This window comes from Pristis pectinata, chromosome 9 (assembly GCF_009764475.1).
Source record: "Pristis pectinata isolate sPriPec2 chromosome 9, sPriPec2.1.pri, whole genome shotgun sequence".
Taxonomy (NCBI): Eukaryota; Metazoa; Chordata; class Chondrichthyes; order Rhinopristiformes; family Pristidae; genus Pristis; species Pristis pectinata.
The window spans coordinates 80,590,141-80,612,213 of record NC_067413.1 but is presented as its reverse complement, the minus strand read 5'-3'; the positions used below and the strand labels follow the sequence as shown (position 1 = coordinate 80,612,213).

The following is a 22,073-nucleotide window of genomic DNA, read 5'->3' as shown; positions in this document are numbered from 1 at the left end:
AGTTTTCCTCTCAAGGAAGTTACATTGATGTGGGTACATAACTATCTAGAGATAGGACAACTGCAGATTAACAAAACCTGGGGGGGTTCTATTCCCTGGGTAGAGTCAATTCCATGACATTCTTATATTCACATCAGTGTGTTACTGAAGAATATCATAACTACCAGCCTTATTACAACGAAAAGTCATAAAATCATCAAAGAGTTTAGATTTTTGTGAAAAACCTTCTCTTGTCATCAAGAAACATGATGTCTCTGAGCAGGTATTTCTTTAAAACATGCAGAATACATCGTGTTAAATTCTTGATGCAGAGTAACTTACCCTCTCTCAATGAGGAATGTGTCACGCCAGATTCTGGCCCTTTTATTTGAACGGAATCTGGAAAAGATATACTGGATGTTAGGTCTACAAATAGCATTTCATACTTTTTTCCAGTGCTGAATGGGTGCTGCTTGTAGCGCTTGAACCCAATCAGGTGACTCAAAAATCTGCAAAACTGGCAAAGCTCCCAGAAGAAAATAATTTGTGATTTTCACCCTTTATTCATTTGTTAAAACTTTGACTGCTTATTGTTGGTGGCTGCCTACAGAGCTTGGAGTTGCCATGTCATTCTCATACTGACCATTCAAAAGCAATCTGGATTCTTAAAAGTACACTCACCATGGTAACCTCTGTACAGTAACTCAAAGGCTATCGTGGAAGTGTGAAAAAAATGGGAGTGGAGTGTCGATGGGAGAAGACATATGACTGAGTGTTGGTCTGACCCAATGGGCCACCATGACATTGTGCTGCATCAGATCATAAGGGGACTAGCAATAGTAGCATCTTGCACTGTACACAGAGTACAGTGATGCTGCAATCTTTGTCACTGGTCAAAAGTTCAGCACAAAGAAACTAATATGGCAAAGCTTGTATACAAGACATCAATTTTCCATCAGGGCCCCATTAATTTGCATATTGCTGTTGGCTTGTGGCAAGGTTTGCCCTCTCGGTTTTATTGCAAGTTTTGAAAACCTTCGAAATCTACACATTCTTGCTCCAACTTCTGTCGTTAAGGCAGAAGTGAGCATTGCACATGTGCTGATATCTTTATGATGCAAATGATGGTGGGAAGTGGCAACCTCACCAGTGTGAAATATACCCAGAGGAGCCCACTCCAACTTGCTGACTTGCACGTAAAAAATGGGTCCTAATAGGAGCAAGTTCTTGACTTAACTTTCCAGTGCCATGGAGAAAGAAAGAGAGAACACAAAGGAATGTTCTCTCACTCTAACTGCCCTGATTATCATATTAACCAGATATCACTGTGTAACCTTGGCCTCACCTCTCAGAGTTAGTCCCTTTGTCCTATCCATCCTTCCCGCACCCTCTCTGCAACTTAAAACTCTCTTTCTCAGTTCTGAAGAGTCTTTGATCCAAAAGATTATGTTTCTCTTTCTGCAGATGCTGCCTAACCTGCTGAGTTTTTCCAGTATTTGCAGTTTTTATTTTCATTTACTGGGTCCTTCTGACTCTGGCTCTATTTCTCATTATGTCTCTCTCACTTCCATTTAATGCAATGTTTGTCTAAGTCTAGGGTTCAGTTGTCTCAGCTCACCTATTTCCTGGTTTTTCAGGCTCCAGTAATTTCAGGATAGATTTGCCATCCATATCTGCTGGAATATCGAGGCCGGCGATATCCAGGATGGTGGGAGCAAGGTCAATATTCAGAACTAGCTGAGGAATGCTGTTGAAGTAAGCACAACCACAATTAAAGACATGCAGCAAACTAAGCAATTTCTCTAAACACCTGTGCACTGTATCTTGTACTTCAGTTTTAAAGTAAAGAATGAAGCTCCAAATGAGCTCAGTAAAGATGAGGCTACAAAAACTGTCAAAACAGTTGCATTTTTAAAAAAATTTAATAAGCTTCATTCCAAATAGAACAATTTATAGGTTAAAGGGTCCTCATGTATATGTTCTCCAGCTGAAGCAACTTTCTGTAGTTAAATTTCCCTTTCAAAGAAGTTCTTATAAGTAGGCTTCCTTCTGGACTCCACTCACCCTTTCACTGAGAGAGAGCCATGCTCTTGTGCAGCTTGGGCTTGTTGGATTTTCCTGTCCCAGGATCAGAGACAACCTGCATCTGCCCCTCATCTGGGATTAGTGCCAGCAATAGGACTCAAGAAATTTGAGGTGGCTGCAGACCTGTCACATTAAACTTTTGTGAGGCACTACATTTATTGCAGTGAAGGTCCAACTGGTTAAGAAGTCAAACAGGTCCAACAAGTAGTTAAGAAGAAAACAGCATTTTGGCCTTTATTGTTAAGGGGTTGGAGTTTCACAAAGGGTTTTGTACAAGTCATACAGGTATTAGTGAGGCCACACCTGGAATACTGTGCACAGTTTTGGTACCTTTACCTAAAAAAGGATATAATAGCATTGGAGGCAGTCCAAACAAGATTAACCGGGCTAATTCCTAGGATAAGGGAGCTGCCCTATCAAGAGAAGCCAGACAGTTTGGGTCTGTGTGGCTTGGAGCTTAGAAGAATGAGGGATGACTTTATTCAAACATTTCAGCTCTTCAGGGGGCTTGACAGGGTAGAAGCTTGGTTGTTTCCACTAATGAGAGAGCCATAAACAAGGCAACAGAGCAACGAAGTAAGGGGCTTGTCCTTTAAAACTGAGGTGTGTAGAAATTTTCTTCTATCAGAGGGTGGTGAATCTCTTTCCAGATGATTAGACATATGTAAGGTGGCGATAGATATATATTTGACAAATTGAGGAATTGAGGGTTATGAGGAACTGACACAGAAGTGGAGTTGAGGCCATTCAGGGCTAGATCAGCCGTGATTATATTGAATGGAAGGCAGGCTTGAGGGGCTTGGTGACCTGCTTCTGCTTCTATTTTACTGTGTTTGTGTGTTCATCTGAATCCTCCAATCAGCAGGATGGTCAACCTCTGGGAAACGGCCAGTAAAACACAAATCAAAGAATAGGCTGGGAATCCAGGAATGTCCAGCCCTCACTCATCAATGTTGTTTCATTAAGCTCATCATTCTTGCAGGGATAGGCAGAGAGGGTCTGGGAAAGCCCTGGATAGATCTGGTTTTCCTATCATCTACAGGAAGGAGATAGAGAGCTTAGTGACATGGTGTCATGACAACAACCTTTCCCTCAATGTCAGCAAAACTAAAGTCATTGACTTCAGGAAGGGGGACGGTGCAAATGCACCTATCTACATCAATGCTACTGAAGTCGAGAGGGTTGAGAGCTTCAAGTTCCTGGGAGTGAACATCACCAATAGCCTGTCTCTGTCCAACCACATAGAGGGCATGGCCAAGAAAGCTCGTCAGTGCCTCTACTTCCTCAGGAAGCTAAAAAAATTTGGCATGTCCCCCTTGACACTCACCAACTTTTATCGATGCACCATAGAAAGCATCCTATCTGAATGCATCATGGCTTGGTATGGCAACTGCTCTGCCTGAGACTGCAAGAAACTGCAGAGAGTCATGGATGTAGCTCAGCACATCACGGAAACCAGCCTCCACTCCATGGACTCTGTCTATACTTCTCACTGCCTCGGTAAAGCAGCCAACATAATCAAACACCCCACCCACTTGGGACATTCTCTCTTCTCCCCCTCCCATCACGCAAAAGATACAAAACCCTGAAAGCACATACCACCAGGCTCAAGGACAGCTTCTGTCCCGCTGTTATAAGACTATTGAACGGTTCCCTAGTACGATAAAATGGACTCTTGACCTCACAATCTACCTCGTTATGACCTTACACCTTATTGTCTACCTGTACTGCACTTTCTTTGTAGCTGTGACACTTTACTCTGCATCCTATATTGTTTTATCTTGTACTACCTCAATGCACTGTGTAATGAATTGATCTGTACGAACGGTATGCTAGACAGGTTTTTCACTGTACCTTGGTAAACCAATTCCAATTCCAACCTTCCTAACTTCTGCACTGGGGGAACTGAGCACTCCCTGGGGGAAGGATCATCTCTACTTCACTGTCCATTCTCTAATAAATCTATGGAAAAGTACCTTACTAAATTCCCTCTTGGTGCCTCTGGTAAGATGCTCCCTAATTTCCATTTCCCCCTTTGTAGAAATTGTTTCTCACTGTTTGCCCTTTCAATGGTCATTTCAGTGGCTGAAGCCATGTCTTTATTGACCACTTTTCCTATCTTTTTCCATCTCTGCCCTTCTGTGACTATTCTTTATCCAGTTTCACTGAAGATTCTGGCAAGACTTCGAAATCATTGCCCTCTTGATTTGTGTCAATTATAACCATATTCATATTCCCAGTGCCTCCTTTCCTTTAACTTTTTGTATTGTCTTCCTCACTAGCCTCTTTACTTGCTTTCATTTGCTGAAAGGTTTTTCCTTAATTCTCCTTTGCACTATTTTAGATTCTATTACTCTTTATCCACTTCATGTTCTCCAAAATGTAACTACTCCCTTACAATTATCAGTTCAAATCCTAGTTATGTTGATGGAGGAAGCAGTATAAAACTGATCTCAGCTGGTTCATTGCAATTGTGTGGGTATCCTGGAGTTGGAATGGACTTATGACTGGTATGAGCCTATTGTTGATGATGAGGACTTGGGGGCATGTTGGAGATTTGGCTTGGACACAACAGACATGACTGAAGAGACTGCTGATACTAGCTAGGTTAACAAATAACAAATGACCCATTGGACAAGTTACCGAAGGACTTTTAGCTCTCAATAAATCATTCCACAGTGACAGTCGTGACATTGAGCAGAAGGGACAGAAGTGAGCTCAAATATTAATCAAAAGGAAACTCCCAGGCTGGTTTGTGACAGGACCACAAAACTACATTAAACCTTGGCACAAAGGTTTCATAAATGAGGAATAAAAATGTTTTCTAAATTTATCCCCGTTGAAAGTTTCTGTATAAGATTGCCTTCTCCTTGAACTGCATCACACTCCATTTTATTCCACTCCATTGCATCTCCCAACAGGATGAAGAATTTTGTTTGGTACTTACAAGTAGTGATGGTAGACCCAAATGACACACGTTTGCACTAAATTAACTGCCAAATCCAAAATTATGGCATGCAGGTAGAGATGGAAATTTTACTGCTCCAGTTTTTAAAACATCCTGATTTTTATAAATAAACTGCAAATGGTTCTCTTGTGACATTTTCTTCTACTGAATCAATAATCAATAGTGTATCTGTTACATTTTACATGACTACATTTTACCAGCAGGAAATCAAAATTCTGGCCTAAATGATAGGCTCCCATGAGGGCACTGCCAAGTCATTACTGATTCTATTTTCTGATTATGAGGTTGCTATAAAGCAATGCTTTACTGAATGCTTTGCTATCTTTTCATTCATTCATATTCCAGAGTTTGCTGCAATTAGATTATTCATTCAATTCATATCCCATGCTGTACATGTATCTCATCTTGGTACTTTTTGAATTCAAATTAAAGTAGAATAGCACTGCTTGACAATAGTTTCTTGGTAATTTGATCATATATATTCTGTTCCCTGGTGTCAATTTTTCCAGTTTTCTCTCCTTGAATGGGGGTTCTGGCTTTTATGGAGTGCAGATCCACAAGGACAGATTACCCTTCGACATCTTGTTAAACTTTGTGAGTTATTGTGCTTAGCAGGTGATTACACATCAGCGTTATCTCTTGCACTATTCACTAACATTTTGCCGAATTTACCTATTGAATGTACTTCTAAGTTTGTGAATCATGTAACTGGCCGTAAAATAGCTGGGAATATATTTTCGTGGAAGTTGATACCATAGGTCGGTAGTATCTTACTTTCAGGGGGCTGTGTTATTTTTAAGTAATAGTTCCTTTGTTCAAGGTTTCCTCACAAGTGCATTTTGTACCATCAGGTTTGTCATTTGAGGATGTTGAGTCACATTTCCAATAAATTTGTCAGCCACTATCGTTATGCAGTGGTGCAGTTGTATCACAAACAATGCTATGTCTAATTTTCACCTATTAAAATTACAAAGTGTTAGTTAATGGGCTGCATATACATAAACAATATAAATTGTCATTCTCAACTACTCCCAGTAAACTTGAAAATTCTAGAAATAATCCCTTACATTGACCCTGGTTCCACATTTGGTCCACGAACAAAGAAAGGAACCCGGATATCAAAGTCATATGGCATTGATTTTCCCTTTACCAGTCCAAATTGGCCAATGTGGTAACCGTGATCTGCAGTGTAGATGACGTAGGTGTTCTCCAGTTCCCCAGTCTCTGCAAGCATCTGGAATATCTAAATCATAGTGCAGGTTGTCTTAGTATAATTCTGACTCATTGTAAAATAGAAAGGAAAATATTACAATAAAAAAATGTCACTCTACAGCATTTTCTTTGAAGTGCTTCTGGGAAACCATTAACTCCCATGGCCATTAAATGATTCAGTCATGACCCTTACCTTGTTTACAGAGTCATCCACTGACATAAGTGTCTGCAGTCGCTTTCTCTGAAGAATGTTGGTGAACTCCATATGGATGGGCCTCATTGCCCCTGTGAATTGCATGATCCAATGCTTGTCCATATTTGGAGCATAGTTGTAGCTAGGTGTACTGGAGACAACAATACAAAAAAGGTTCAAGACAATGCTTGATTTATTTCCCATTTGCCAATTTCTGTCTAAATTCAAACACAGTCTTGTCTCTTATTCTAAATGCTGGTAAGGAAAAGTGAGCACAATATTGACATGTCGGTATTCTGATCCATGATATGGTAGTGGATCAGTTCTCTCTCTGAGAAATCTACTTGGAGTATTTCAGCAGGTGCAAGTGCGTTGCACAGCAGTTTGTTTTTATTCCATTCTCCAAGATGAGTACAGCAGAACTAAAATCTCTTCAGGCGTTGCAATGATAAACCTTAATATAGTCTGCCACCTGTAATTATCATTAATGTACACTGCTCATCAATGACATGGTGGAGCTCTATTCTGAACAGTGATTACTTTCTAAATAATGCGACAATGAACACATAATTTCATTCCCACAGCACAAATTACATCGAGATTTCATGCATTCTATTTTCATGAAAATATTTGTTTAATCATTTCTTGATTGTTTTAACTATATGGTATATTAATTTTAATTCCCTTAAAATGCATCATCATGCTATTTACTTGGATTTCTATTATTACAACGGCTATGTAAATTTTTTCAAAGGTTTAAGAAAAATATTTTATCTAAGTGGTGATCTCTGAAGAATTGAAGGGAATGAGATTCTTTTTATTATATTGGAAGATGCATGGGAACTTAAGAACTGCTAGATGAAAAAAGATCCAGGTCATTGCATTCATCATCAACTGTCCTAGTTATCCTAGGATACAATGATAATGGAGTTGTTGACTTCTTAGAGAAATCAGACTCAATCAAGGAGTTCCATAAAAGGCATGATGACAAATAAAGACACATAGTCTTAGGAACCTCGATCAAAAGCCTTTTTTTCATTCTAAGTAAATTAGTGTAATAAGAAGCTGAAGACTGAGCATTCTGAAATGGCTGATGAATACTATGTCAAAATTCCAGCAAAAGAAAGGGGAGGTTGAACAATGAGGGAAAGAAATTACATAAAAGAAGAGGACTGATCACCCTGAAAAACCCAAGCTAACAACAAAATACACAAAAGAAAGTTAGAAGTAATTTAGGGAAAATTGGATAGCAGGCCTCATTTTGTTGGAATGTGATAGATTCCTTTTGATAGTGTTCAAAAATATTTTTGACAGGTAACCAGTATATACGACAAGTATAACAGCAAATAGCCATGTCTAAAACAAGGCTGGTGATCATGGACTAGAACTAATTAACACTCACTTTATTTCACAAATCACATCTTTCAAAATTTTGAGATTAAAATCACAGCAATTGCCAATACTAATAAACAATGCTTCCAAAACAGTCATGCATAAATGAAACAAAATTGGCAAGAATTAATAAAAAATGTTAAGGACATAGCTGTAATTGCTAAGCATAAATCAGGATAACATAGTGCAAAGTAACCTTTGAATGTTGATTTCAAAATTAAGTAACAGGCAAATTGAGGTACTTTTTTTTTTAAAAACACTTGTATTATATTCAGATAGGAAAGAAAATAGGCTCCATTGCACCTGCATTTTAATTGTTAATTTAATATTGATTAAGATTTCCTTTTCAACAAATTGGAACTAATGCAGCAGTTGATAGGTGGGGGTTTTATCTAATTGCTATATAAGATCTAAGCCCTCTGAAAATGCCAGAATTTGTAGCAAGTACCTTTTTAAGGCCAACAGGCTTAGTCTGCAGTGCTACTCTTTTTCAGTTTAAAAAACATGAAATAAGGTCATATTACCCCTAAGTCCAACCTTTGATCGCAAGGATTTTTCCTTTAAGGAATCTTGTGCAAATACTCTCTCTGTCTTGAAACTGTCATGGAACACAGTGGCAATTAACCCAGGAGATCAATGATTTCAAAATAGAAGGGAATGTAAAGATATAAAGATGATAATCCACACACCAAACTGATGTTATCCAGAGAAAATGGTTATCTCAATGCACCATTTTAATGATGTGTTGTGTAACCACCAGGAATGTAAAATCCATTTCCCTCATGAAAGATAATTAATTTTTATTAACATTTTCTTCTCTTAAATGCTGTAAAATAGAATGTGATTCCCAGCCCTGGAGATTTTAATGTAAATATCCATTGCTGTGTGAGTATCTTTCACTAGAATAGACTGTGGAATTCACAATAGCATCACATACATCTTCGGTATCAACCATTTGTTATTCATGCCTGCCAAGATCCATTAAATAGCAGGTTAAAAAAATGAGCTGCCATCAGAAATACATTTGAAAACTACAAACTAACATCTTCCACCGTTGGCAGAATAAATCCATTAGCCTTAAGTGGTTAAGATTAGTTGATAAATGATGGATGATATACTGCATTGCGGTTTTCTTTTCTCATATTAAATTAGACAAAATCATCAGCCCTTTCCTCACTAACTAGTTAGAACTCATGAAGCTCAAGTATACTGACAGATAAAAATGAAAAATAAATCTAATTCCAAATGTTGACCAGCAGTATTACTTTTAAACTTTAATATGTAAATATTGCCTACGTAATTAATCTGTCAGGATGTAATTGCTGTTATGAAGCTAAGAAATTATGAGAAATTGTATATGTTACTCCTTTTATATTTTAATGTATTTTTACTCTCCTTTTTTGCCCAGGTAATCAATTAGACTATATAAGCCAACCCAATGTGAAAGTAATGTCATGCTAATGTATCATTGGAAATACTGTTTGGCTGTAAAGCAGTGCGATGTAATTTTCTACTTAATGTGCTAAATGAGCTTTGCACTAACTGCTATTGGAATTGATATTGCTACATTGGCAGAATTCTCGTCTCTGGTAAAGATGGATGCAACATTCTCGCTTAGTATCTCAGCTAGTCTTTCTGGCTCCACAAGAATATTTCATTTTTGATCTCCAATTGATCCAAACCTTCCTCTGGCAATTACCTTGTTATGTATATGTTTGTAAAAGAATTTTTAGTTCAATTTTAGGTTAGCAGCCAATCTATTCTCATAAATTATCTGTCCCTCCTATCTGCTTTTAAAATTTTTCTTTTGTTTTTCATTCTGTTTGGTTCTCTGGTGAATCGCAAACATGCCATTTAGCAAAAACAAATTATTTTCTATTTTAGTTTATCATTAATCATGCAGGGAGCTCCAGCTTTGGACTTCTTCCTTCCCTCAGCTCCCCCACCAACATGTCCTGACACCCCCACTTTGTTATTATGTATCTCTTCTTTCAAACCAACCCCCCCATTCCCATTAATGTTTCATTTGCCAATTTGATTCAAATCCATCTGCTCCAGATTTATTTGTGTTCACTAAAATCAGCTTTCATCCATTTCAATGGTTTCATGTCTGATTTTTCATTGTCCTTTCTATAACTATTCTAATGTTCCTTAGGTCTTCTCCCACCAAGACATGGTCCATCTTGTTGGTCTGGGAACACACAGATCAAGAAATATTCCTTGTATATATTTCTGGAATTATCCCTTTATTTGCTCTTTATACCATTACTTTACCAGTCTAAATTTGGATAATTGAAATCCCTCATTAACACTGTGTTAAATTGTTTGCACCATTCTGTATGTTACCTGAAAATTAGTTCATATAACTCCTTCCCAACACTTGACGTCTTTGAGTTAACAGTTTGTAGTAGAGCAGGCACGGTAGTGTAGCGGTTAGCGCAACGCTGTTACAGCACCAGCGACCTGGGTTCAATTCTGGCCGCTGTCTGTAAGGAGTTTGTATGTCCTTGCCAGTACTACAACAAGAACAATAATCAGTGCTGCTAATTGCTTTTTTTTTGTTTAGCCATCTTCATATCCCTGGAAATATCAAGCACCTTTTCTTCCTTTATTAAAATGTTGGTCTCCACATTGCTCTGAATGCCCAAGGATTATAAGGAGGCAACAGCTCTTGAGCAGAATCCAGTTGACTTAAGAATGTGGTTCATTATTGAAGCCCGTGGAGCAGAAGTTACTTTGTCCATGATCATTGACTCTTCTTGTAAAGAGAGAGCAAAAGAGATTCTGAGCCTTGAGGCAAGAGCCGTGAAGTAGGTAGATACAGGCTTTTTTTTACAATCTTCATTCCTTTCTCATTCACTTAGCAATTGCTTTGTTCATAAGCACCTGCACAGTATTGGTATTGGTTTGTTTTTGACACTTACACTGTATACCGAGGTACAGTGAAAAACTTGTTTTGCATACCATACATACAGGTCAATTCATTACACAGTGCAGATACATTGAGTTAGTACAGAGTGCATTGAGGTAGTACAGGTAGAAACAATAACAGTACAGAGTAAAGTGTCACAGATACAGAGGAAGTGCAGTGCAGGTAGACAATAAGGTGCAAGGTCACAACAAGGTAGATTGTGAGGTCAATAGTCCAACTCATTGTATAAGGGAATCGTTCAATAGTCTAATCACAGTGGGATAGAAGCTGTCCTTGAGCCTGGTGGTATGTGCTTTCAGGCTTTTGTATCTTTTGCCTGATGGGAGAGGAGAGAAGAGAGAATGACCTGGGTGGGTGGGGTCTTTGATTATGCTGGCTGCTTCACCAAGGCAGCGAGAGGTATAGACAGAGTCCATGGAGGGAAGGCTGGTTTCCATGACGCGCTGGGCTGTATCCACAACCCTCTGCAGTTTCTTGCAGTCTTGGGCAGAACAGTTGCCTTACCAAGCTGTGATGCATCCAGATAGGATGCTTTCTATAGTGCATCAATAAAAGTTGGTGAGTGTCAAAGGGCACATACCAAATTCCTTTAGCCTCCTGAGGAAGTAGAGGCATTGGTGAGCTTTCTTGGTTGTGGCGTCTACGTGGTTGGACCAGGACAGGCTATTGGTGATATTCACTCCTAGGAACTTGAAGCTCTCAACGCTCTCGACCACAATACTATTGATGTAGACAGGTGCATGTACACCGCCCCCTTTCCTGAAGTCAATGACCAGCTCTTTTGTTTTGTTGACATTGAGGGAAAGGTTATTGTCATGACACCATGTCACTAAGCTCTCTATCTCCTTCCTGTACTCCGACTCATCATTATTTGAGATACGGCCTACTACAGTGGTATCATACAGTAATACAATCAATGATCAAGGATAAGGTAACTTCTGTTCCCCAGTCTTTAGTGATGGAACACAGTCTTAAAGTCAACCAGCTTCTGCTCAAGACCAGCTCCCTCCTTATGATACCAGGACAGTCACAGCATGCAGACCAACATTTTAATAAAGGAAGAAAAGGTACTTGATATTTTCAAAGACAGGAAAGATGGCTAAAACAAAAAGAGGAGTTACTTCAAGAATTGTAATTATCGAGTGTTTCCAGGTCAGAGGTCATTGTCAACATGGTGGATGACTGCATTGTGAGTAGATCAGAAATATTCTTATAACTTGACTCACAAGAAACCAGAGAGTAGAACTGTAAGTGTTTTGTTTAAGGAAAGCACAATTATCACAGTTAACATAATGCAACAACTGTGTTAAACGCAAGGACTTGACACACCTAACACCCAAAATCTAACAAAACCCACAGCCAAGAATTTCAGGAAACTTTGGAACTGTTTATAATGAGGCCTGTTTCAACATCAGTAATGCTGGTCATTCAGATGGAAAGAGTGCACACCTTTGTACACATTATCAAAAAATGAAGGATGTCCCAGAAACTGACCTCACACAAGGGCAACCTTTATGAAGATCCCAGGCATTTGGTGTCTGGAGACTCTAGACTTGGCAAAAGCCTTTGGGCTGGTAACATTAAGCACCCAGACTCCAGTTATGCTTCCTCTCTGCTCCATCATCAGGCAGTAAAAGTTGACAGTAAGACTTAGCATAAGTAACAATATGTCCAACAATTCTAACAGTTATGCTACTCTGACAAGAAATTATATCCTGGCATACATTCGCGATACCAATATTTGCAATCAGTTTGGGATGAAACAGCTCACTAAGAGTTAAACAGGATTGACAGCTTAATCCTATGCTAGCAACATAATGGCCACACAGGTCGGTAGGGTGGTGAAGAAGGCATTCGGCATGCTTGCCTTCATAAATCAGTGCATAGAATAGAAGAATTGTGACATTATGCTGTAACTTTACAAAAAAAACTGTTAAGGCCACAATTATCCCATACAGTTCTGGTTGCCACACTACAGGAAGTTGCCTGGACTGGAGGACCTTAGTAAAGGGGAGAGATTGGATATTCTTGGCTTGTTTTCCCTGGAGCGAAGGGAGCTGAGGAGTGCCTTGTAATAAGTATATAAAATTACAGAAGGCATGGATAGTGTCGATGGTCAAAATCTTTTTCCAATGGTAGAGGTATCAAAAACAAGAGGGCATAAGTTTAAGGTGAGAGGAAGATGTTTTAAAGAGGTCCAGAGGGGTTAGAATTTTTTTTTAACACCAAGAGCAATTGATATCTGGAGTGTGCTGCCAGAGGAGGAGATGGAATCAGATACAATTACTGTGTTTAATTTTCTTTGCATTGTGCTGAGAAAAACTGTGCTTTCTGATCAAACGTCTGTGCCATAGACTCTGTACAAGGAAGTATAAATAGCTAATTTAACATAAGCAAGAGGAAAAGGTGGGATTAAGAGAGGGACAATGGTAAAAGAAAAGTAAGGATTTTTTCTACCAATTTTTAAACCTCAAGCAATAATTAAAGTGTGATCAAATGAGAGATTATGCCTGTTAAAGTTAATTCTCAGTGCCAAGGAAGCTCTTTGGCAGTAACTTAAGACCTACAATGCCATTAAAATTTTACTTTTCTTGGAAACCCAACTGGTCCAGCAAAGCTTTACAAAGGCAGGGCAGAGCAATTGGGACAGCGGTTCCCTGATTTCTGTTTTAACTACTCACCTTGTGTCTGCTTGCTAACAATTTATTTTGTAACACTGAAAGTCAACTGTTATTTTTGCTGCCAAATTCAGCCCAAGGTATTTAACTGCAGAACCTGCAGGGTGTTATTAGACTGGACCATGCTCTCTTCCTGCAGCTCTGTAGGGTATCACCAGCCTTCTCTTCTTTGGTGTTTGGCTTGTGTCTAACTTTCATGTCTGTGCATTTAAAAGAGGAAGTCAAAAACCCAGATGGAGGTCAGGTGCAAATACATTGACCACCCCCTTCACTGCTGGACTCATAAATGAATCCAGTCTGCACTGAAATGTACTGAGCAGAAGGGCCTGATGTGAGGTGTACCCAGAGCCTCTGCTTAACTCCAGTTGTCATGGTGCAAACCTCACTGGCTGACTCTGAGTAAAAAGCTAAGTAAATAATTTATTTCTGTTTCTTCATTTCAATTGTAATGATACAAAATTTCTCAGACTTTAGGATGTTTTAATAACAATTATTGTTTTTAATTTTTTAAAAAAATATTTTTTCATTTGGTTAATTGTTTAAGCCTATTTTATCATTAGAGTTATTTAAGAACAGCTCATAGCAGTGAGCTGTGAAACGGCCCTCAGGACATTCTAGGGCAGGGCTATAGGTTACACCACCTCAGGCCAAGTTTCTGCATGCAAACTGCTCCAATCTACTGAAGGACTCTCAGGGACAGAGGGTCAACTCAACTGTCCTCCTATATCAATTAGTGCGGGTGAGTGCTCATTGAGTTCAGGCAGTGGACTGAGGTTTACTGGATCCATGACTATAATGCACTTATTCTTGTCCTATTTGCTCTTCAAATGCTAAATTTAATAAAGGTTCAGTAAAATAAATTCTGTTTTCTTTCAAAGGCAAAGAAGCTGATGAGAGGATTCATGAATAAAAACAGGAACATCAGAGGGCAAGATATAAATTTAGATTGATATCTGTGCACATAAAAGCATCCTTTGCTGAAGAATCTGAGATCTCCATTTAAAATATCCAGAGTAAAACATCTCCTGAAAAATGATAACAGGAAGTCAATGACAAAAGTGGAAAAAAACATAAGATAAATATAATAACTGCAGCTGAGTCAGAATAGATAACTAAATATAACTGAATATAAAGCTTTCAGAAGGGATAGAGAAGAAGACGGGAGATATGGCAATATTATACTGCGACAATATCATAGTGCTGGAATATAGCATCAAAAGGCTGGTCCTAGAGCCTGTTCCATTATTCAATTAGGTCAGAGTTGATCTGCATCTCAATTCCATTCACCAGCCTTTTCTCCATAGCTGTTGATAAATGTACTTAACACAATCTGTAAATTTCAGACTGGAAAATGTAATTGACCCTGGCAACCACAGTCTTTGCAAGAGAGATTTCTGGATTTCCATGAGCTCTTGTGTGAATTTAAATGGAGAAGCAATCAAATAGATCCCTTTGGATTGAGTTTAGGAATGGTAAATGACCAGGCATTTTGGTGAGAGTACTTGGAGGTGGAAATGTAATTGAAAGTAAAGGTTATACTCAAACAAGAAATGTCCATTTCAACAAGACTTAAAATTGCCAGTTTTGTTATTTACAAAGGAAATGACACAGGAGGAATATTTATGAATCAGAAAAGGGGATTTATTTTACCTCCCCCTCCACTCCCCATTCAATATTGCCTTAATGGTGCGTGTTATCACTCCTTTTGGTAAGGTAAGGTGGAAGGTTGAGAAGGTCAGCTTAAAGGAAAGGAGAAAGGCAGCTGAAGGGTCATGGAGAATTGGGTGTTGAAGGCTGGAAGGAATGAAGCTGTGGAGAGCTTTGAACCTTTGGACTGGTAGCACTGGGTCACTAGTATATAATTAGAGCTTTTATCCGGAACTGGAAGTGAATTTTCTTCAATCATTATGGGGTTACATGTTATAGGGCTGTCACCCGTCATGGCTAATCACAAAGCATTAAACTACTTTTCCAATACAATGCACTGTTATCTCAATGCTAAATAAACCTAGTGGCATCACATATAGATGAGGAGGGAGGAAATTTCTGATGGAAATTAGATATATTACAAAGCCGTACAATAACAATTGTTGATGGATCTGTATTTGTAACTGTTCAGTCACTGGAATATCATCAGGACAGCGAATATTTCAGCTTTATATTACATTGTGGGCATGCTGTAATAATCATTATAATTTAATGATCAAATTATACAACCCATATTTAAAATCCATTTGCCAAGGAAAACTGATAGCCTTGCTAAAAATGCCAATATTACTGTACCTCTGTTGACTGAGTGGTTAGGTTTACATAGACTCTTTGCTCAGACCAGGGACTTTCTCATGACAGGCTAATAAAGGATTTGCTATAGAAATCAGCTATTCACTCATTCCATGAGGAAATTCTTCTCACTGCACCTTTGCCAGTCTAAAGAATTCTTGATCTAATTGGCCACACAGAATAATAACACTGCATACAAGAGAAGCTGCAAACTACAGGAACAATTTGCTCCAAAACTCAGAATCCTTGGGGTCACCTGCAACTGAGGAAAGAGGTCCACCTGACACCATCACAAGCAGGAGATTAATATGGATGGCTAAACTATTATGTCTGAACTGGATGCTTGAGGCTGTCAGTGCCATGGCAAAGGTTTTTCAATGCAGCTTAGCTTAAGGAAGGCTGCTGCTCTGAGCATATGGGTGTGCCAATGGCTTACTAAATTTTGAAACCATTTTTGCATTGTAGCATTCTTTATTTGTGTGTTATGATGAGAAGTCCCTCCTGAGGTGTAACCCATGTCCTTTAATTAATAGCAAGTTGACAAGCAAAGTGATAGCCCAGCACAGATAGCTCAATATGTTAATATTTATACAGAATAGATCCGGTAACCATTGAAGTACATAGTTTTTTTTGTCATCTATTTTTGCATTCATTGTAACTTGGCAGGGAATTAAAATGCAGCTTGAACCTCTTAATAAATAAGTGAACACTCACACATTAGAATTCCACAAATAATATCCTTAGCTTTCTATGTAGCATGTCTGAGAAATCACAGCTGTGGGAACCAGAATATATCTATTTCTTTAACTAATAACACACGTGAATGGAATATGTCGGGAAGGGCAGAGTATAGTTAGATCTCAAATTGCATGCCACATCTTTATATTGCCTGCCTAGTTAGGGATATCTTTTCCTTTGCTATTGCTTCAGTTCATTTCCTTGTAGTTCATTGAATTCACAGCCAGGAAGCAAGACTTTCTTTTAATCCACTTGTTTAAAATGCCAGGTGATTCTAGGAGGATACAAACTGAAATCATAATCATTCCTTTAAGATTCTTGCTTTAAGATCTGGTCTACCCTTGCATATTTTATTTGAAGGCCAGTGGCAAGTTCTTTTACCATCTTAGAAACCAGAATTGCAAAGATCACCTATGATCCCTTGATTTTAAAAGCTCCAAGTCATTCCTTTTCATGGTCCACTGTCACAAAGCAAGCGTCCTGCCAACTAAAATAACTGAGAATGTGAATCATTTCTTCACATTGGCATGAAATCAAACACAAGATCAACACTTCATTTTAATCAGACCAATTCCATGCATACCTGTGCACCATCAAACCATCTGATCGCTGATCTTAGCTGACCACTCCATTTGCAAACAAGTTACTTAATCTAAAAGGTGCAACTTTTCTGACATCATGTTGCGTCTGGAATCTTTTTCAGTCATTAAAATGTTATACATGGTTATTTAATTCTTTTAACATTGTTCAACCACTTCAAGTCTTTGATATTTTAATGAAATCACCATTTTATAATGAAAGCAACCAGCCTCCCTTTAACAAGTTATGTAGTTAGTTATTGGGGATTATGCCACAGATATGTATGGAATTTAGAAGCTACCCTCCAGTTTTCTTTGGAACTTTTTGTTCATGATATTTGCATCAGCGGACATTCCACTAAGACTAGACAAGATGTCAATATTGTACCTTCTCAAAGTGAAATGTTTGTGGATATATTGTCACAGAAAACATTACATGATCACCAGTGTGGACTGATGGCATTCTTTCTATTATTCACAATTATAATGTAAAACAGCTGCTGCAGGCTAAATGCACTTATGCGAATCAAGGATCTGAGTGATTGTCATTTCTGTCTGTTATACAATATATAATCAGACCACATCAAGCTATTTTGAAAACCAGGGACAACAAATATATAAATGGTGAAAAGAGGGATTTGGAAATTTGCTGACCTTTCATTCCTGGACCTGGGTTTGAATCCAGCACAGACTGATAGAATGAAGTTTCTGCTCTCCTGCCAGCTGTACAGTTTCATGTGAGATGAGTTTGGACAGTTGCAACTCAGCCATAAAAGTACCGACAAGCAGCACAAATTGGCAATCTGACTCAGACAGATTGAGAGTGCAGACAGACGACAAATCTGCACTGGTCCAGAAAGAGCTGCTGTTTTGCAAGTGGAACTAAAGCTGTTGGGGTAGATTACCAGGAGAGTTTATTGCACCTGGCAACGCTAATCATGACCTACAAGGACTTAGTACTCAGAGTGGTTTCAAACAAGTGTTTTAATAGTGACATCCTTCAGGTTGTTAATGGAAAGGAAAACATGAATATGCATAATTTCTTGTTCTGTAGTTGAGCTACTGTCTGTCTCAACAGTTTTCTGAGTTGGAGAATATGCATCTGACAGATGTGGGCCAGTACATGTAGCACTACAAGAACATCCTCAAAGGCTTTATGCTAATGTGATCCTTTTCTATGTATTCTTTAGATTGAAGTCTTTACTGAACAAATTTTATATAAGGATTCCATGTTGCATTGTGAAGATTATGACAGCTAAACAGCAAAACAAGATATTTATTGATTCTCTCAGATTCTCTCCCAAGACATTAAACATGTCCTGATCAGACTCTTTCATAAAAGGACTGAATATGAAAAGTCCCTTTCAATGGCTAATTCCTTTGGTTTGGTGGGGCATTCTTTCATTCATCTCGGGGTTGGTAAACCAGTTCTTGGATGACCAGCCAATTGCTAGGACCAGGAAATGCTAGATTTCCACTGAGCTGGCAAGTGACAAGTTTCAGGTAGGTTGAGAACACTTCCCTTATGCTGCCCCACTTCAAGCTGGTCCTTCTTGTAAGTGTGCCAGGGATCCATTCCATAAAAGGTATACCACAAACAGCTGAAGGTGGCAATGCTGCTCTCCAGAGCCTCGGCTGAACAGTATGGAAAAGTTCAAAGTTTTTCAGGGGCAACATCTTTAGATAAGTAGTTGGAAGTGCCCATTGATTCTTCACAGAAATTTTTCTCACACAGAATGTTAACACTCTCAGAACACCAGGCAGATATAAAATTCCAATTGTGACAAAACACTCCTGAGCTGTAAAAAATAAAAGGCTGTAACATTCCCACCAAATGAGGTACAGAAAAATGAGTCAGGAAACACAGAAATATCCCCTCCTCCCTCCTAACCATAGCTTGTTAATGCTCAAACCAGTAGCGAGCCAAGCACACGGTTCATCACTGGGATAAATCCAAGCGAAATAAGTAATCTTGCAAAGTGTGATAGGCATTGGCCTATTGATTCTTTTTGCACTCAGAATAGCACATACTCCAGTTATGAGCTGGCGAAGATTATCCTAGAGTGATTGGAGAACTGAAAGAAATTAGTATTGGTAAAAACTAGAAATGGACACAATAATAGGACCAAGTGCCATTAAATTCCCAGGACCAGATGACCTGCTTCCCAAGATTTTGAAAGAGGTGAAGATGGAGGTAATGGGGGCACAGGATGTCATATTCCAAACTCCAAAGATTCCAGAAATTTGGCAAGTACAAATGTAACCTCACTATTTAAGAAGAGAGAGAGAGAGAAAACAGAGAACTACAGACCAGAGACAAGAGATTCTGCAGGTGCTGGAATCTGGAGCAATACACAAAAAGTGCTGGAGGAACTCAGCAGGTCAGGCAGCATCTATGGAGGGAAATCAATAGTCAATGCTTCTGGCCGAGACCCTAAAGGGTCTCAACACGAAAAGTCAACTGTTGATTTCCCTCCATAGATGCTGCCTGACCTGCTGAGTTCCTCCAGCACTTTTTGTGTATAACTATAGACCAGTTAGTCTGACACTAACAGTAGGGAAAATACTAGAATCAATTAATAAGCAAGTGATAACAGAGCACTGCAGAAGTAACAATAGGATTGAGCAGAATCAGCATGAAATCAGATTTGACAACTGTTTAAGAGTTGTTTTGAGGTTGTAACTGACAGAATAGAAAAGGGAGAACCAGTTGATGTGTGTTTTATTTAATATTGTGCAGGCCTTTGATAAGGTGTCACATGAGAGATTATGAAGCAAAATTAGAGCATGTGGTATTGAGGGTAACAGAGTGGCATGGACTGAGGATTCATTAACAGATAGACTAAACTGATGAGAAATTGAAAGGCGTTCATGTTCAGATGGTCCTGTATGTCCTTTTATGCAAAATGCTCAAAGTTTCTTAAAGGATCATTGCTGGGACCTCAGTTGTTGGTTATACATGTTAATGATTTTGGTGGAAATGTAGGTGTTCTGATTAGTAAGTTTGCAGATGATATGAAATTTGGTGGAGCTGTGAATAGTGAGGAATGTGGTCAAAGGATACAGCAAGATATAGATCAGTTGGTAGCTTGGGTGGAAAAATGGCAGATGGAATTTAATCCAGACAAGTATGAGGTAATTCATTTTGGAAGAGCAAATGCAAGAGGAAAATATATAGTGAATGGAAGGAACCCTAGGAGTGTTAAAACAAAATTGCTGGAGGAACTCAGTGGGTCAAGCAGCATCAGTGGATGGAAAGGAATTGTCAATATTTTGGGTCGAAACATTGAAAATTCCTTTCCCTCCACAGATGCTGCTCGACCTGCTGAGTTCCTCCAACAGTTTGCTTTTTTCCTCCAGTGCACAGCATCTGCAGTCTCTTTTGTCTACTAGGGAGCAGTGATATACAGAGGGATCCTGGGGTGCAAGTCCATAGCTCCCTGAAAGGCAAAACAATTGGATAGGATGTTTAAGAAGGCATACAGGATGCTAGCCTTCATCCTTTGAGCAAGTCTTCTTGCAACTGTCTAAAACTTTTGTTAGGCCACTTTGGAGTATTATGTGCAGTTCTGGGCACCAAATCATAGGAGGGATGTGGAAGCTTTGGAGAGGGTGGAGAAGAGGTTCACCAAGATGTTGTCCTGGATTGGAGTGTATCAGCTATAAGGAAAGGTTGTACAAACTTCCATTGTTTTTTCTGAAGCATCGGAGGCTGTGGGGCGACCTGATAAACATACAAAAAATTATGAAAGGCACAGATTGGATAGTCAGTCTTTTTCCCAGGATGAAAATGTCAAATATTAGAGGTCATAGCTTCAGGTTAGAAGGGGAAAGTTTAAAGGAGGCAATTTTTTTAACACACTCAGTGGTAGGTCCCTAGAAAGCACTGCCAGGGGAGGTGCTAGAAGCAGATATGAGAGCAAAGTGCAAGAGGCATTTAGACAGACATCAACAGGCAGGTTATAGAGGGATACAGACCATGTGCAGGCAGATCAGAGAAGTTTAGATTGGCATCGCGGTCAGTGCAGACATGGTGGACTGAAGCGCCAGTTCCTGTGCTGTATTGTTCTATGTTTGTGTGCAGGTACAACGTGTAATTAGGAAGGCAACGGGTATGTTGGTCCTATTTCAATAAACTCCAAGTAGAAGGATAAAGACATCTCCCTGAAATTATATGGGTCCCAACTGGGACCACACCTGGAATATTGGACACAGGTCTGGTCTCCCTACACAAGGAGGGAGATAGATGACGAAAATTCAGCAGATTGATTCTTGGATGGGGGTTTTGGCCAATGAGGAGAGATTATACTACTGGCCTATACTCTCTAAAATTAAGACGAATGAGAGGTGATCTTACTGAAATGTATATAATTCTCATGGGGCTAGACAAGGGGTGGTGTTTCCCCATAAGGAGTGGGACATTCAGGACAGAGACAAGAAGTTCCTTCACCCAGGCGATTGTGAATCTTTGGAGTTCTGTACCTAAGAAGCCTAGTCACTGAATATTTCAAGGCAGAGATAAGTAGATTTTTAGATATTAAGGAAATCAAGGGATATGGGAATAGTGCAGATAAATGGTGTTATGATGAAAGATCAGCCACGATCTTATTGAAAAGTGGAATAGGCATGAAGAGTCAAAGAACCTATTGCTGTGTTTTATTTCTTAAGTTCTTCAGCAGCACCTAGTCAGTGCATCAAGAAATAAAGGTAGTCCTGGATTTTGAAAAGAGATTTATGATGAAAAACAAAACTGATGGTATATTTATTTTTTGAACCTCAAGTTCTTGCAGTACTTGCTAATTTCATTTAGAACCAGAACATAACAGAAAATCACAGCAGCAAACCAGTATTTTTATGATGAACGATGGTGATGGCCATGTGCTCCACGAGTGGCAACAACCCTTGTAAGACGTATCCTGGATGTTTCCTTTGCCATTACGATAACCTTAGCTCAGTGTTTAAACATTCAACCGACCTTCCAATGCCTAAACTCTGTAATTCCAATCAGAAGCAGATTAGAAAACAGCTCAATATTGTT

At 39.0% G+C, this 22,073-nt stretch overlaps 1 protein-coding gene across 4 annotated transcripts in view; it reads right to left on the bottom strand.

The window, feature by feature from the left end:
• The window catches only part of sulf1 (sulfatase 1), a 270,913-nt gene that overhangs the window by 57,145 nt on the left and 191,695 nt on the right, over nt 1-22,073 (bottom strand). For all 4 annotated transcript variants that reach the window (XM_052022968.1, XM_052022969.1, XM_052022967.1 and 1 more), the window contains 4 exons: nt 6,438-6,588; nt 6,100-6,275; nt 1,598-1,726; nt 322-378 (listed from right to left, as the gene is read on the bottom strand). In XM_052022968.1, the coding sequence (XP_051878928.1) occupies nt 322-378; nt 1,598-1,726; nt 6,100-6,275; nt 6,438-6,588 (513 nt within the window). The remainder of the gene's footprint in view (nt 1-321; nt 379-1,597; nt 1,727-6,099; nt 6,276-6,437; nt 6,589-22,073) is intronic.